Source organism: Lepidothrix coronata, unplaced genomic scaffold (assembly GCF_001604755.1).
Source record: "Lepidothrix coronata isolate B3197 unplaced genomic scaffold, Lepidothrix_coronata-1.0 Scaffold267, whole genome shotgun sequence".
NCBI classification, from domain to species: domain Eukaryota; kingdom Metazoa; phylum Chordata; class Aves; order Passeriformes; family Pipridae; genus Lepidothrix; species Lepidothrix coronata.
In genome coordinates, this window is record NW_016690447.1 from 1,373,650 (window position 1) to 1,391,009 (window position 17,360).

General features: G+C 45.0%; 2 protein-coding genes, 1 long non-coding RNA gene and 1 pseudogene across 3 annotated transcripts in view; 3 read left to right on the forward strand and 1 right to left on the reverse strand.

The window, feature by feature from the left end:
• Window positions 1-2,210: 2,210 nt before the first annotated feature.
• LOC108507730 lies at window positions 2,211-8,420 on the reverse strand. Its single transcript, XR_001878245.1, has 3 exons — window positions 8,267-8,420; window positions 6,939-7,206; window positions 2,211-3,316 (listed from the first exon to the last, which is right to left on the reverse strand). It is a non-coding gene; the product is annotated as an uncharacterized LOC108507730 (long non-coding RNA).
• On the forward strand, window positions 6,636-8,043 carry LOC108507724 (myosin-3-like). The gene is made up of 3 exons (XM_017835943.1): window positions 6,636-6,799; window positions 7,363-7,481; window positions 7,675-8,043. Exons 1-3 carry the CDS (start codon window positions 6,700-6,702, stop codon window positions 7,828-7,830), a joined length of 375 nt encoding a protein of 124 aa, XP_017691432.1. The 5' UTR covers window positions 6,636-6,699; the 3' UTR covers window positions 7,831-8,043.
• Window positions 8,421-9,169: 749 nt separating the features above from the next.
• Window positions 9,170-9,597, forward strand: LOC108507725 (annotated as a pseudogene).
• Window positions 9,598-13,166: 3,569 nt separating this feature from the next.
• The window catches only part of LOC108507715 (myosin-3-like), a 13,130-nt gene continuing 8,936 nt past the window's right edge, over window positions 13,167-17,360 (forward strand). Inside the window, exons 1-9 of the mRNA XM_017835934.1 lie at window positions 13,167-13,290; window positions 13,367-13,622; window positions 13,801-14,043; window positions 14,420-14,596; window positions 14,677-14,822; window positions 14,908-14,998; window positions 15,408-15,797; window positions 15,906-16,032; window positions 16,758-16,768. Of these exons, the coding sequence (XP_017691423.1) occupies window positions 13,193-13,290; window positions 13,367-13,622; window positions 13,801-14,043; window positions 14,420-14,596; window positions 14,677-14,822; window positions 14,908-14,998; window positions 15,408-15,797; window positions 15,906-16,032; window positions 16,758-16,768 (1,539 nt within the window). The 5' untranslated portion in view covers window positions 13,167-13,192. The remainder of the gene's footprint in view (window positions 13,291-13,366; window positions 13,623-13,800; window positions 14,044-14,419; window positions 14,597-14,676; window positions 14,823-14,907; window positions 14,999-15,407; window positions 15,798-15,905; window positions 16,033-16,757; window positions 16,769-17,360) is intronic.

Sequence of the window (17,360 nt, forward strand, 5' to 3'; positions counted from 1 at the left end):
CACAGCCTTGGTCTGAGGAAGGGAGAGGAATGACTGAGTCTATGGCCAGGCCTTACTGCCTGAGCTGCCCACGTCAGAGATGCAGAGGTGCAGTGTGTCCTTGCTCAGCCTGTTTCTCCTAGACACAGCTCTGCCTTCCCCAGGCACAGCCAAGCTTGCAGCCCCAGAGGTTCAGGTGAAAGTGCTGCTCTGGGTCACTAGTGCTCAGGACTGAGCAGAGCTGTTACTGTCCTAGTGGGCTGGCAAAGGGGGTAGTGCCCAGTGGTTTTGTGGCTACTGTTTACCCTTACCAATATCCTTCTCACATGGGAATTGCAATCATCCATGTCTAAGAACCTTCTTAGAACGATATGATGAGGCTTCTGCAGCTCTTTTTGGCAGCAAGGGCAGTGAACATCCTGAGCAGCCAAAATTGTATTTGGAGCTACGTTTCTGTACCATATTCAAGGTTTGGCATTCATGAAGTGTCCATCCCTGGCTAGATTTGGGTGTTGTTCTTTCTGATTAGTCTCTATTTTGCCATGGTTTATCACATCATATTTCAGTCATGGCCTCTCATCCCATCCCCCCGACCCATGCAGTGATGGGAAGCCACAAGAGTTGCCATAACTGATCCTAACACCTTTTTTCCTTTCCATGGCCTTGGTCTCCACCCCACACAGGGCTGCTTTGCGTTCCCTCACCACTGTGCAGCTCTGCCCAGGCATCCTGTGAGCAGGAGCAGGGAAGCAGGTCCCTTCTGCACTATTATTTCTTTGACATGTGGGTGAGAGTAGAAGGAAGTGCTGGCCATGGTCATAGCTGGCAGGAGAGCATGTGACTGGGAGAGGAAATTCTCACAAGAAAAAGTCTGCAAACCACAGATAGGTCCCAGAGTTACCAAAGTTGGAAAAAGAGCAGCTCCTTTTCTTACACACTGTATATGGCAAAAAATGAACATGAATTGTGAGCAGGAAGGAGTGTCAATCCCTTCCTTCCAAATATAGGGAAGGGGCTGAACCAAGAGGACCAAGCTGAGCTTATAAAAGCAGTCGGGGAGAAAGCCCTTGGTGGCTCCCGATGTCCTGGCCAAGCTCATGGCCATGCTGTGACTGACCTGCAGAGTGGCAGAGGGCTCCTGCCACAGGTCCTGTTCCCTGTGCTTGGAGCTTTGCAAGGTTGTAGCGCTGCAGTGGGAATTCTGCTGTGGATTCCCTGCTGGGCCATTTCTTGGGCAGGGAAGGGCGGATCTCTGGTGAACTGTGCTGGCCCTCAGCAGGCGCAGTGGCTTGCAGTAAGTGAGGGGTGTCAGGCCTTTGGAGAGGCTGTAGCTTTGGTGAAGTCTGACCTTCCACTCTTTCTCTTGCAGAGATCTGAGATGTCAGCCTGTTCCTTCCTGCTTTCTGTTGACTGATTGTTAAGGTGAGAATTTAAGGCATGAAAACTAACATCTTGCCCAGGCTGGCATGAGCTGATTTTTCCCTTGCACTCACCGTGGGCAGGTCCCTGTTCTTCCTCCTGCATGAGCTGCTCGTGTCTATTCCTGCCCGCTGTGGCTGCCCACCAGAGGACTAGGACAGGCTCCATGTTGATAGGGAGTGGGGGAAGTCATAAATGAAAAACCAGGAAAAAGACAGTCTTCAGGGCTTCACTTTTTCTAAGGACTATGTTAATCCTTTAGAGATCCCTCCCTTTTGCCACACTTCCACTGGGAGCCATCCTGCTCCTTTGGGCATGGATCTCCTTTCCCTGGGGCCATAAAGGGTGGCAGCTCCTTTTCACTAGGTTTGTACATTCCAGCTTTGAAAGACAAACATCTCCCTGAAGACCTGCAGCAGGTGAGGGCTGGGAGGGGTGAGCTCAGAGCAGACAGCTGGGAAGGGCTGTGGATGTTCAGCTTCACTCTGCTCTAAGGACTGCCCAGGGGACCAGCACAGGGGGTGTCTTTCAGCTCCAGCCATGAGCAGAGACGCTGCCATGGAAGTTTTTGGTGAGGCTGCACCGTACCTGCGCAAGTCAGAGAAGGAGAGAATAGAAGCCCAGAACCAGCCATTTGATGCCAAGACCTACTGCTTTGTGGCTGACCCTGAGGTGGAGTACACCAAAGGGAAGATCAAGGCTGCACAGGATGGGAAGATAACTGTGGAGACAGAGGATGGCAGAGTAAGTGCATTTCTCCTGGTCCTGCTGAGGGACCCAGGGCGTTGCTGGGGAGGGCAAGGAACGCTATGGCTATGGTTCTCTCTGCTGTTCCGGACTTTGCAAACTTTGGAAGTGTCTCCTTTTCACCCCCAAACTCTCAGGTTGTACTCTCCTCATAGGAAAGCCATTTCATATGTGTGACCATCTTTGTTTCTCTTCTCTGGAGCATTTCTAGTACAATTCTATCCCTTCTAAGAGGTGCGATCAGTAATGAAGGTGTGGATGAACTGATGGACACTTCCTACATAACACTCCCTTCTCTTCTCCCTTTTGTTTTCTAACTATTCCTAATATTTTAGAGCTTCCTGCCATCTCCTGAGCGCTGAGCTGCCATTATGTTAGTAGTGACTCCCAGGTATGTGCTGTGAGGAGCAGTTAATGCACGATCTCTTGTTCTACATGGAGACTTCCTGCGAGTCCTAATTGCTCAGGTGTTTGAGTGCTTTAAAAAGGTATTTAGGGATACATATCACAAAGCTGCTTTTGGAAACTGGGCCTATAATTCTTGCTTTCTCAAAGGAGTCCAAGACCATTCCACTAGTCAGGACTTGAGGTAAGAAATAGTGTTCAGTCTTTCTGAATCAAATATGATTCCACACTATTTCCTCCTTGCCTTGGACTAGTCAGCTTGGACCAGTCCATGGGAGAAACAATTTCAGCAATGGATAAAAGCAGTGGGATGAGTCATCTGAATAAATTACAGCAGGATTTTCAAACTCTTTCATGGTTCATAGTGGCTGAAATGAGCTGCTACCAGCTGTGAACATCTGCTTTCCTGTACATCTTCTGCCTCCCCCCCCATCTCCACAGGCCCTGGCTGTGTGAGGGGGCAGTCACCCACAGTGTGAGCCCAGCAGACGGTGCTGTTTGGAAGAGATAGAGCCATTCTTCAATTAGGAATGGCCACAGGCAGGAGTGGAACAAGTCAGTCCCAAAGCAGGATTTGCTATTGATGAATCTTGTGCTGAAGACCTGAAGTTCATAAGCAGCAATAATGTGTGGAAAGATCTGCTCCATCAGAAATCCTGTCTTTGTGCTTGTAGCAGTTCCAGGACAGTAAATGTACATCGTGTCAGTTTGACAGTATTGTAGAGCTCCTGGCTGGCAGCAGTGTTTACCCTGAAATAGCCATATCCTGTTTTGCACAGTTAAACAGAAAGAAAAAATATGAATTAGAGCAGCCTTACAGATGTTATTACTTCTCTGAGTTTGTGTCTCAGTGTGTACTTAAGAAAGGACTGTTGAGAGTTGCTGAATCAAGGTTCACTCTTTCTTTCTGAATTATAGACAGTTGCTGTCAAACCTGATGATGTGTATGCCATGAACCCACCAAAGTTTGACAGAGTTGAGGATGTGGCCATGCTGACCCACCTGCATGAACCCGCCGTCCTCTACAACCTCAAGGACCGCTACAGCTCCTGGATGATCTATGTAAATTCCCTCTTCTGGCAAAGGTGAAAGTACAGCCACAGGAGCTGGACTTCAGTGACTCTTCTGTTCCATTTTTTTTCCTGCAGACCTACTCGGGTCTCTTCTGCGTCACTGTCAACCCCTACAAGTGGCTGCCCGTGTACAACCCGGAGGTGGTGTTGGCCTACCGAGGCAAGAAGCGCCAGGAGGCCCCTCCACACATCTTCTCCATCTCTGACAACGCCTATCAGTTCATGCTGACTGGTGAGTGGCTCTATTTTGACCAGGTTCATAGAAAAAACTGTGTCAGAAATGCAGTTCTGCCAAGTGCCATTCCACTCCTGCCATGGGCTCAGTCACCTTTGCAGGGTGCTACCCCAGCTCCTTGGTCTGGGTCGTGGTGTAGATTGTCTGCTTAGTCTCCTAATTACTGTGCAACTATTTTAGCTCTGAATGATGCGAAACCTGCTCCAGACAGCTTTCCCTGTCTCCTGAAATGTTTGTTTTTTTTTTTTTTATTTTTGAAGCATCTGCTGTTGTGCTGCACATTTATCTGCATTCCCGGTCTAAGTACTAAGCTAAGGACCATAACAGGGACCTCTGCAAAGGGCAGTTGCAGTTGGATAGGATACACTACCTGGGAAGTCCCTAGTCAGCACACCTGAACGTGGCTTCAAGCAACAGCAGGTAGATTCAGAACAGAGCTGGTAGAAATATTTTCACCAAAGTACATGGGTTTAGTTTGAATAAGGTCCTGTCTTGTATTAAATATCAATAAAATTAGAAATGATAAAGACAGAAGCAAGAAAGACTGCAGCAATGGTGGAGGGGAGAAGACAAAAAGTGGAGTATAGGGAGGGGAAGAGAGGAGGAGAGAAGACCATGCAGCTTTTCAGTTTTGCCTGCAGAGATTTTGTTTCATTCCCTCTGATGGACACCAGGTCACAGTTGCCCGAGAACCAGCACTTTTCCCTACAGCTTTTCTGACTACAGGTATTTTTCCCTTTGACAGATCGTGAAAACCAGTCTATCCTGATCACGTAAGTACATCTGTCATTTTGGGCTTTGTGTCGAGCAAAAAGGGGCTGGATTTTTCTTCACTGTGCTTTCTTTCAACAGTGGGGAATCTGGTGCCGGGAAGACTGTGAACACAAAACGTGTCATCCAATACTATGCAACCATTGCAGCCAGCGGGGACCCAGCCATGAAGGAGTCTGGGATGAAGGTGTGAGGAGGAGGGGCTGGCAAGGGGCAGTTCAGGATGTCCACTTGTGGCTGTGGACAGCACTGGTGACAAACATTTCCCTCAAGATATCTTTTATTAGCCTCAGTCACTCTCTCAAAAGGCAGCAGGACCAGGGGCTGATGTGCAGGTACGACCACAACAAATACAAGCCACTGGAGCTGCCACTGACACTGCACATGTGTAGCTTTACCTGGACTGAAACCAGGTCTGTGGGATTGGTGTCCAGGAAGAATCAGAGTTTTCCTCACATGGATCAGTCTGTCCCTGTGGCTGAGACCTGAGAACTCTGACAATGAGAGAAATTCTGAATAAGAGCCAAATGACTCATTCACTGTTTACCCCCAGTGCTAGTTCTTGGTGCTGGAGTCAAAAAGGTGCTGCAGTAGCACTGCACAGCTGAAATGAAAGGCACATGGCTGCACATATAATCATGCCATAGATTCACTTCTTCCTACCACAAAGCTCATGGTGTTTTTCAATAATTATTCAATTATTCCTGCAGGGTACGCTCAAGGATCAAATCCTCAGCGCCAACCCACTGCTGGAGGCCTTTGGGAATGCCAAGACGATGAGAAATGACAACTCCTCACGCTTTGTGAGTCATCCTGTGTCTGTCTCTGCCCTCCTGCATTTCTAATGCTCTTTACCTGCTTGTTAGTTGCAACTGGGAGCCCCTGGGCTGGGAAAAATGTTCTTGTTGACCAGTTTTCGTGGTTGGTTGTGAGATGCTGATGTGTTTGCAGCTGTTTCATGCTCACAGCTATGTGGGCTGCAGCAAACTGTTCCCCATTATCTAGATTTGGATATCTAAGCTAATTCAGACTGATTTGGAGGTGCTGTCACTGAAACTCAAGAGAGAAAAACAGAGGTTGCTGCACTGACCACTATCTTTTGTCTGCTTGCCAGGGTAAATTCATTCGTATCCATTTTGGAACCTCTGGGAAACTGGCGTCCGGTGACATTGAGACCTGTGAGTGACTGAGGGGGGCTGACTGCTCTGCTAGAAGGCGAAGAGCCTGAAAAATTTCTATGCATACATATTACAGACCTGCTGGAAAAGTCAAGAGTCACTTTCCAGCTGAAAGCTGAGAGAAGCTACCATATCTTCTACCAGATCCTCTCCAATAAGAAGCCTGAACTGCTTGGTAAGGACAGCCATCACCTGGTGACATTAAGTAAAGTCACTGTGGGAAACATTTCCCCTCAACATGCCAGCTCAGTGATGGAGGGTCCAGTGGCAACTGCTGCCCTGGTGCCATGTGTCACCCGCCCCCAGGTCCTCCTTTGGCAGTGCCTCAGGCTGTGCAGAGCAGGGACACTTTGGTCATGCTTATTGACATCCCTGACATCACGGTGTTGGCCACGCCAGGGATACCTGCTGTGCACAGCACTGATGTCTCTGTGTGACAGGGGACACACTCAGGGTTACTCCACCTCCCATTTATTCTCCCTGGGTAAGTTCTAATATAAACTGTGTGCAGGTGAGGTGCAGGGGTGAATGGCTTTCCTCTGTCTTCCTTGTCTCTTAATAGAAAACCAAGACTTTGGGATGCAAAAGGAAGGAGAGCTTGTGAAATCTTGCTGAGCCATTGTTCCAACTACCCTGCTAAGTTCTGGCTCTCACTCCTGTGTTTGCCTTTCAGAGATGCTTCTCATCACTGCCAACCCATATGACTACCCCTTCATCAGCCAAGGGCAGATCTCTGTGGCGAGCATTGATGACCAGGAGGAGCTTGTTGCCACAGATGTGGGTACTGTTAATGAGGACAGTCTCACTCTTACTCTCACCACTGCTATAACCAGCTGATCTATCTCATCTGCAGGCAGCCATTGGCATTTTGGGCTTCAGCTCTGATGAGAGAATGGGGATTTACAAGCTGACAGGGGCAATCCTGCACTACGGAAACATAAAGTTCAAGCAGAAACCACGTGAGGAGCAAGCAGAGCCAGATGGCACAGAAGGTAATACTTTCATGGCTGTGAGAGAACTATTTCCAACTGGTTTCCATACCATTTTTCACTAGAAACAGCAGGAGTTTTCCAGGAGAGATGCAGTTGTTCCGTAATGATCACAAAAAAAAAGGTTTGGCTTTCAGCTTACCAGCTCCAGTAGAGTCACTTTCTGCATCCACTTTATTCCTGATGACTCTGCTGAAGGACCTTGTGCCTAGGACATACTATTACTGTAGTGTTCACGAGTTTCTGGTCACACATCCAGACTTGGGCTGCTTGGGTGACATTGTGGAGAAGTGGCTCGAAGGGAAAACCACTCTTGTCCCATTACCAATGCCGTCACAGGTTCCAGCTAGGAACCTGCCATCAGCTAGGGCTGCCATAGCCATTCCATCACGAGGACCAGCTCTACAAGGCTGTTCAGAAGAGTAAATGAGAATGTTAGTCAAGCTTTGTGGATAGGCTAAAGCCACCCACGTTGCAGGTTTCGGAGTGAGCTCTGGCTGGTTCCAATGCACTCTGTAGGTCTAAGCTAAGAAGAAAGTATTTCCGCTTATGATTTTGTTTTCCAGAGGCTGACAAAGCAGCATATCTGATGGGCCTGAACTCAGCAGACTTGCTGAAAGCTTTGTGCTATCCCCGGGTGAAAGTGGGAAATGAATATGTCTTGAAGGGCCAAACAGTGGATCAGGTGAGTGTCAAGGAGCAGCAGGGACCATCCTCTGCCTAAAGGAAGGAATGGGTGCAGGTCACAGCTGAGCTGGTCAGAACCATTAGGGGCTGTTAGTGCACTGTGTGGGCTGTGTACCTGGGCACGCTGAGGGTTTATTCTGGTGGGGCCCTGGCAGTGCCCTGACAGAGGTGTGTGAACCATCTCCCTCCAGGTGCACCAGGCAGTGAGTGCCATTGCCAAGTCAGTCTATGAGAAACTCTTCCTGTGGATGGTGATGCGCATCAACAAACAGCTGGACACAAAGCTGCCAAGGCAGCACTTTATTGGGGTCTTAGACATCGCTGGATTTGAGATCTTTGAGGTTTGATTTTATACAGCACTCTCAGACTTCTGGCTGTCTTTAAATTCTTTTTCATTTTGTTTGACTTCTATGACCTCTCCTCCTCCTCACCCCAGTGCAACCCTCAAGAACAGGGCAAATCTCTCTGAAGCTGCTTCTGCCTTTGTAGATCCATCACCTACTTTATAAGAGAAGAGACATGGCAGAAGCATAGCAATGAATCTGCTGTCCCCCTCCCCACAGAATCTGCATTTAGTGACATTAGGGCCATCCAAAAACATAGCCAGTGCAGGCTACAGCAACCATGTGCTGCACAGCACAACTTCTCTGTAAGCCTGGACCACCCATGGTATATTCTTTACACTGTTATCAAAACCCTTCTGAGACAGCCTGGCTGACTTTGCTATGACATCTCTGTGAAATAAATTGATTGGAGGCAGTTTAACTTTACTAACACACTTACTCAAACGTTAGTTCAACAGCCTGGAGCAGTTGTGCATCAACTTCACCAATGAGAAACTGCAACAGTTCTTTAACCACCACATGTTCGTGCTGGAGCAGGAGGAGTACAAGAAGGAGGGAATTGAATGGACATTCATTGACTTTGGGATGGACCTGGCTGCCTGCATTGAGCTTATAGAAAAGGTGAGTTTCTTAAGCATCTTTGGCACTCACACAAATTGGATCTGGAAGGGATTCTTGAGAGTGTTTGCATTGAGTGCCTTCAATGCAGTCTCCCTGTGAAGCTTTCAGGTCTCCTCACCTCCTCTGTTCCTTTAAACATCACCTTTGTGATTAATTATCTACTGACTGCGAATGTATTCTGTCTTCTAAAAAGACACTGCTCTTCCTTTTCTTTCTTTCGCTCTTTCTTTTTCTTTCTTTCTTTCTTTCTTTCTTTCTTTCTTTCTTTCTTTTTCTTTCTTTTTTTTAAAATTTTTTCTTTCTTTCCCTTCCTTCCTTCCTTCTTCTCTTTCTCATTATAAATTGTCATTTTTCATTGTCACATTTACCCTAGTTGTCCTCTGCATATTGGTTCCTGCTCAGGTTTTCCTCTCAGTTAAATTCAAAACCTGATGTCTGCTTGCTTTTTGTTCCTTCTGGGTAAGGAGAAGTCACTACTGTATTCTAAGAAGTTACTACACAGTTTTTGCTTGGCTTCTTTTGTTTTTCAGACACTGTCTGTGTAGTTCAAAACTATTCATGAAAATCTTTTGAGTGCTTTTGAATATCTTGCTAGCTGTTCACAACAAATCTTGCTTACTTGCTCCTCCCAGGCTAATTCTCTATAAAATACCTCCAGTACTTTAATTTGAGCATTTCTTTTACTCTGTATTATTGTAACTTGAATTTATCTCATTTGAAAACATCCTTTTTCTATTCAGCCCATGGGCATCTTCTCCATCCTGGAAGAGGAGTGCATGTTCCCCAAGGCAACTGACACCTCTTTCAAGAACAAGCTCTATGACCAGCACCTGGGCAAATCCAGCAACTTCCAGAAGCCCAAACCTGCCAAAGGCAAGGCTGAGGCCCACTTCTCCCTGGTGCACTACGCTGGCACAGTGGACTACAACATCACTGGGTGGCTGGAGAAGAACAAGGACCCCCTGAATGAAACTGTCATTGGGCTGTACCAGAAATCATCTGTGAAGGTTTTATGCCATCTTTATGCTGCCTTTTCTTCCATAGATGAAGGTAAGATCAGAGGATTATGCTTGTTCCTACTGTACCTGTCATGTGACATGAGTCACTGTTGAGCCAGTGCTCATGTGCCGTGTGTTAGATGCACAATTATAACCCTGTGAAAGGGATCTGCAGCTGGACTGTCATCTCATTTTCCAGCTGAAGGTGGTGGAAAGAAGAAAGAAACCAAGAAAAAGGGCTCTTCCTTCCAGACTGTGTCTGTGCTCTTTCGGGTAGGTGTGTTCTCTGCTGGGAGGCCAGTGCTGTCACCCCTGGCTGCACAGGATCACCAGCCCCACTTTCTCTGTGGCCACTCTGTGGCAAGTTACATTTGGGATATGGCAAAGGTTGAGTTCTGCTTTGCTGCTGAGGTCCAGTGGGATGGTGGTGGAGAAGGGAGGTGATGTGCTTTGTCAGCACGGGTAGCTGTCTTTGCTTCGCCCTTTGGTGCTACCAACATCCTTCCCTTCTTTGGCTGTCACTGGCTTCTTCCAGCATGTGTCCCTCTGAGAACACTGTGTGGCAGCCAGTGCCTTGCAGAAAGTGTGGGCAACACAAGTTATGTGTTGCAGCCCTAATGCTGCTGCGATGCATCTACACCTGAGGCCAGGAACAGGCTGGTCCCTTCCTGGCAGGATGAGGAGTGCATCATCCCCTGGCTGGGACATGGGCCATACTCAGAATGTGTCATTCTTGCATGAGATGATTAAAGAATTGCACTACCCTGCAGAACAGATGACTTATGATGTCATAGACAAACATTGATTTTGTAGCTCAATTATACTTTAAATCTATGTAATAGATGTATATATATCAATCTCTCCCTGTATAAATGTATATATATATATATGTATATATATATATATATAAAAAAATGTATATATATATATCATAAATGTATATATATATGTATATATATATATATATATATATATATATGTATATATATATATGGTATCCCAGAATATAGTTCATTTTCTTTTTCTTCCATTCTGGTCCTTTTTAAGAGCTCTTATGATGAACCTTGAACTACTAAAGGACACATTTTCATTTTAAGACAGAAGGAGAATTCTCCAATTGTATCCACTGTTAGTAGCCATTTACTTTGCTGATGCCTACACAGAATTGTAGAATATTCACTAGAGCAGTAAGGAAAAACTTCTGAATTTTGATTTTCGTCAGAGTCAAATCCCACTGAGAACTGAAGTAATACAGAGATTGCAAATGATCTCTGTTTTACAGGAAAATCTAAACAAGCTGATGTCCAACTTGCGAACAACTCATCCTCACTTTGTGCGTTGCATCATCCCCAATGAAACAAAGACCCCAGGTAATGCATAAAACACAGATTAGAAAGGGGCAGAAAGAGGAGTTGACCAGTGCTGAACCCATTAATACATCCCCACGTTGCTCTGTCACAGGCCTCATGGATCACAAGCTCGTTCTGCACCAGCTGCGGTGTAACGGTGTCCTGGAAGGTATTCGGATCTGCAGGAAAGGATTTCCTAACAGGATTCCATATGGGGATTTTAAACAAAGGTCTGTAATTGCATTCCTGTGTTTGTATCGAGCCCAATTCATTTGAGAGAAGAGTTTTGCTAAACCAATCAATGATATAGTTGCTAGGAAAAGACTACTTTAATATTTAACAACTATGGAAAGCATGAAGACATATCTAGTAGGTGTGGTCTGTATGGGCAGTGCCCACCCAAATACTTTCCTGAATACTGTACACCAAAACCTATTTTCAAGTTCATTCATGTTCATCTGAATGTTTGGGTATTCTTTGCTTTAATTCTCAAATTTGACACAAGCTTGTTTCAGCAAAAATGCAGAGGGTGGTCTATGCACATCCTGTATTTAACCACTATCTAGTAGAGGTTTGAAGAATGTGGTTTAATTAATTCTTACTAGAGTGGTTTCACTAAGAGAAAATTGTGTTAAACCAAATACCACTTTTTGATGAAATGCCAAGTTTGACTGGCAAATCGGGCTGCAGTAACAAAAGGGACTTGAGCAGGACATCTAAGCTAGTTCCACATGGCCCTCTCATTTTGTACTGAGCTAACATTTCTACATGCTGACATTTCTACAGCATTAGCACATTAATTTATAAGTAAAAACTCCATGACCAAACAATCTTAACTTGGGAACTGCTGTGCAAATAAGACATTTATAAATGGTTGCTAAATTCAGGGCTACCCAGCTGGGGTCGTCTGCTCATTGTGTTTGAACAAAGGCAAATGTAGGGTCAGATCTCTAAGAACAAAGAAATCACACTCCCCCCCTTACAGGTCTGGGCAGGGTGTGCTGGAGAGCAAGACACTGAGAAGGGCTGAACTGGTATTTGGAGCTCTAACAATGTCCGAGGGGGGAGGGGTGTGATGTGGGTGGGCAGATTTGTGAAAACAATAGGAGTGGAATAATCTTTCAGTGTAGTCCATTGCTGGCTATTATGTCTAATTCTGGGTTCCATGCTTTGGGAGGAACAGGAGAAGCTGTATATGGTTCAGAAAAGAGCTACAGGAAAAATGTGAACTCAAGTGCAGGGAGAGATTGAAATCAAACTATGCTGGTGAGGCCCTGGCACAGGTTGCCCAGAGAAGCTGTGGTTGCCCCATCCCTGGAAGGGTTCAAGGCCAGGTTGGAGCAACCTGGGCTAGTGGAAGGTGTCCCTGCCCATGGCAGGGGGTGGAACTGGATGATTTTTAAGGTCCCTTCCAACCCAAACCTTTCTGTGATTCTATTTAACTCATGAAATTGAATGTTAACAGATGATTTGTTTGTGGTGTTGAGAACCTACAGATGTAAAGAGGATATAAAGCAGGAAGCTGTTTACTAAAAGATGAACTTAAAGAGTCCAAAGGCGTGACCTGAAAAAGGATGTTGTCAAGGTAGAAGTGAAATATTACCTTTCCTACAGTGAGGGTGAATAGTTTACCTGGGACACTCCCGAGGTTTGAAGGCTTCAGATAAGATAGAAATTTCTTCTTTGTTTTTGTTTTTTTTTTTAAATATATACTAGCTTAATCACAAGAGGGCTGAATGAACAAGGGTCTGGGAGGACTATGTGTCAGTTATACAGGAAGTCAGATTAACTGCAGTAGGTCCCCTATTCCTAAAATCCATTTATTCTTTGAATTTACAGCTAACCCAGTGAGCTGTCCCCATACAACAGTGATAATGACTGTGACACACATGAGCAGTGTCTCTCAGGTCCAGAGAACAGACCATCCAAGCCCTCAGTCTCAGTGAGGGCTGTAACACATCCATGGATCCTACTGAACTGACCTGCTGCTATTTGCTGTTTTTCTTACAGCTTTGCTATTTGAGGCTGGAGGTGTGAGTCAGACTCAGCCTTCCTCTGTATCTTCAAACTGACAGCTGTTCTTGTGGCATCCTGTGCACTAAAATGATACTGATGGGTAAGTTTTTTCCTTTATTTTGTCAGATACCGCCTTCTGAACGCTGGTGTCATTCCAGAGGGAAAGTTTATTGACAGCAAGAAGGCATGTGAAAAGTTACTGTCTTCCATTGAGATAGATCACACTCAGTACAAATTTGGACACACTAAGGTAAACTGTTTAATTTTGCCATGCAATGAGAAATCATTCATTGCATTGAAATGTGAGCCCAGCAATGAGTGATCTCTGTTCCTTGGCTGCAGGTGTTCTTCAAGGCAGGTCTGCTGGGTGTCCTGGAAGAGATGCGAGATGATTGCTTAGGACAGTTGATCACATGGACCCAGGCTTTGTGCAGGGGATACCTCAGGAGACTTGAGCTGAAAAGAATGTTCGACCAAAGGTGTGTATCCTCTGCGAGGTCTGATTGCTCAAAGATGGGCTTTATTCACAGTACTGATGGAGCACTTTGGTTTCAGAGAGTCCATCCTCTGCATCCAGTACAACATCCGTGCATTCATGAAAGTCAAGCAGTGGCCCTGGATGAAGCTGTACTTCAAGTTAAAACCTCTCTTGAAAAGTGTGGAAACTGAAAAAGAAATGGCCACAATGAAAGAAGAGTTTGAGAGAACAAAAGAAGAACTGGCTAAATCAGAAACCAAGAGGAAAGAACTAGAAGAGAAAATGGTGATTCTGGTGAAAGAGAAAAAGGATCTGCAGCTGAAAGTACAGACGGTACGTAATTTAAACCAGATTTGGCTCTTCAGATTACATCAGGTTTGTCTGAGTGTTCAGGAAAGGGCTGAAAGCAAATTCTATTATTTCATGTTCCAGTCGCTTAATGAGCAGGTGATTTCTGCAAGTGTCAGTGCCAATGTTTGACAATGAAACACATTTCTGTTTTCTGTAAAAGGAAAATGAAAATTTGGCTGATGCTGAAGAAAGATGTGACCAGCTGATCAAAGCAAAATTCCAGCTGGAAGCAAGAATAAGGGAGATAATGGAAAAGCTGGAGGATGAAGAGGAGATAAATGCTGATCTGGCAGCCAAAAAGAGGAAACTGGAGGATGAATGCTCTGAGCTGAAGAAAGATTTTGATGACCTAGAGTTAACATTGTTCGAGGCTGAAAAGGAAAAGCATACCACAGAAAACAAGGTGCTTTTTATTTCTGCTATTTGCATGTTTAATAACAGTTGCTCTGCCTGTGTATAGGTTGTAAAGGTTCAGTCAGCTTGAACACTAACAGGAGTTCAAGTATAAGGAAATCCATGGGCCTGGTGTTGAATTTGGTCACAACTGTTGTGCAGGAAAACCAACCCATAATCATACAAAAATTCATAAAATCAAAGTTCAACATTGCTTCATGACTTCTGAAGGGTTGATATATAAGCAGAGAGATTGTATAGTTTGACCATATAATGCAAGTAAATAAGTCTCTTTGGCAGTCTTGTAATGAGTTCATTGCCTGTGTTCATCGATTATATAAAGGCCAAAATCATTAGTGACTTTCAAGTGTTTTGCCTTACAATAGGTGAAAAATCTGACTGAAGTAGTGACAGGTTTGGATGAGACTGTTGCAAAGTTAGTCAAGGAGAAGGCGGCTCTGCAAGAAGCCCAGCAACAGGCTCTGGATGACCTGCAAATTGAGGAGGACAAAGTTAATAACCTCACCAAAGCCAGAATCAAGCTGGAGCAGCAAGTGAACCACGTGAGCATGTTCAACACAAGGAGAAGGGGTAGATTCTTCAGTTGTTCCATCAGTTGTGTTTATATATGTTTCTGTTACAGGTTGAAGGATCTTTAGAACTGGAAAGAAAAGTGTGTGTGGATCTTGAACGAGCAAAGAGAAAGCTTGAGGGAGACTTGAAACTTGCACAGGAAACCATAGTGGATCTGGAGAATTATAAACAACATTTAGATGAAAAATTAAGGAAGTACGAGATAAAAAATGTGACAAATTTACTATTTGGTTTTAACTGGACATATTTTCTTTTTATTAAAAGAACATTTCCTTCACAGGAAAGACTTTGATTTTAACCAGAAGCAAAATAAAATTGTGGAACAGCAGAATTCAGGTACTCAATTGCAGAAGAAGATCAGAGAATTGCAGGCAAGATACTTCATGTAACTATTTCGTCATTACTGTGTGCTTGTTTAACCTGCAGTACCATGAACAATGCTTGTCCATGGTTTGGCATCGGCTCCATCAGACATGGGGGAAGCAGCTTCTCATAGAAGCCACTCGTGCATCCCCCCACTACCAAAACCTGTCCACACAAGCCCCATACAACAAGAGAGAGCTGAGATCTAAAGTTACCATGAGTGGATCCATAGGTCCTTTCCTGTTAGTAACTTTTTGCCTACATTGCCAAAACAGTGGAATTTTAAAGGAGTTTGTTTTGCTTATAATCTCCAAAATAAGGGGCTTGGTGTTCTCCTGTGACAAGTACACACTAACCTAAGCACTGAATTACCTGTTCCCTATTTAATTCCTGATGTGCTATTCCCTTATTATTCAGGCCCATGTTGCAGAGCTGGAGGAGGAGACTATGAGTGAGAAAGCGACACGGGCAAAAGCAGAGAAGCATCATGGTGAGCTGGCTCAGGAACTTGAGCAAATCAGAGGAAGCCTTGAAGAGGCTGGAGGAGCCACCACTGCTCAAACAGAACTTAACAAGAAGCGGGAGGCAGAATTCCAGAAGATGCGCCGGGACCTCGAAGAGGCCACGCTGCAGCACGAAGCCACGGCTGCAGCCCTGCGCAAGAAGCACGCGGACAGCACGGCTGAGCTGGGGGAGCAGATCGACAACCTGCAGCGCGTCAAGCAGAAGCTGGAAAAGGAGAAGAGCGAGCTCAAGATGGAGATTGATGACTTGGCCAGGAGTACAAAGACCATTACAAAGTCCAAGGTGTTTCTTTACAAGTTAAATACTTGAATTGCCAACATTTCTGTCTGGTGGGAATTTAATGCCATACAAACACACCTACACAGGTTTCACTTTCTTACTCTCTTTCAGGCTAATCTGGAAAAAAGGTATCGGACCCTGGAAGACCAGATGAGTGAGATGAAAGCCAAATCTGAAGAGAACCAGAGGAATTTGAATGAGATGGTGATACAAAAAGCCCAGCTCCAGACAGAGTCTGGTAAGGAAGGCACAAAGATGTGCTGAGAGGATATGTTTTTCCTTCAGTAGCAAAGAGGTTCTCTAGTGTGTGCCATGAGTGAGACCTAATTGTTCATTGGTACAGGCCCAGGTAGCATTAGTAATAAATCAAAGGAAATGAGTTCATGAGGGACACTTTAAAGTTCATGTGCCAGTTGCAAGCGTTATTTGCTTAGGTAAATGATTCCCAGAATGATGTGACATAGTTCACTTATTTCATGCAGAGGAACTGTGAATTTGGGACAGTCCAAAATTATTTGAGCAACCTGTTAGAACTGCCCAGAGTGCACATGTTCACTGTGTGTGCAGCATCTGTTTTGTGCTCCCATCATGGAGCTTGTTGCTGCACCAAACGTGCTCCTTGGAACTGTGTGAGTGATGAGTGTGAACACTCCTTGGTCTGGTTGACTACAGGGTCAGACATCCCAAATCCCATCTGATGAAAACAGGAGCCCAAGAGTCTTCCTGACTGGTCCCTCAGTAAGATCCTCTGCTGAGCCAAGAACTGGGAGTGGCCTTCAGGTGCTGTCCCTACTAGGGAGAGATGGGTGAGTGTGTGTGAGTGACCCGTGGAGGAACACGTGGATGTGCTGTGTTCGGAGTTGCCTAGCACTAATAGTAACAGCTCGAGGCCACTAACTGTAGAAACTTAATTGAGAAAAGTTGTTCCAATAAATATCAGATGTGATTTCCTTTCCTTCTCAGGGAAAAGGAATGTACAACACTTCTAGATGTCATGTGGGAACACATAGACCATAACCAAATTTGTTCTTATTTTCTTCTGGATGATCTTTTGGAAGTGGTCGTGCTTGCAAGATGATTCTGTGATTCTATGACCAGTTTGTTGTAAGGTCATTGAGCATAGTGCTCAAGGGGAATCTTAGAACAAAACTGAAAACTTGAGAAAAAATGTAAAATGGCTCAGGAAAAATCTGAAAAAAAAAACCAATATTGGAGGGCTACAAGAAGTTCCAAGAATTCTAGAGATAATGACATGACCCACAGGCACCTCTCCAAGAAACGAGACAGGTGTCCTTCAGCCCACAGGACAGAGGGTGGTATGGAATATATGTTTTTCAGTTGTTGTAAATAGTATGAAGTGAAACTTTAGGGCTTACCTTTTGTATCACAGTATTTGTATCACCAATTATAATAATAATGGCCAGTCTTCGTGAGCGAAGATTTGGGAAAGGTCATTAACCCTTCGAGCCTGCGCAGTGGATTTTTTAGGTGAGACCCAGCGTGCGCTGAACTGAGCCCACCCTGTATTTATATACAGAGCCTATCTAAATATCTAAATTATAGATA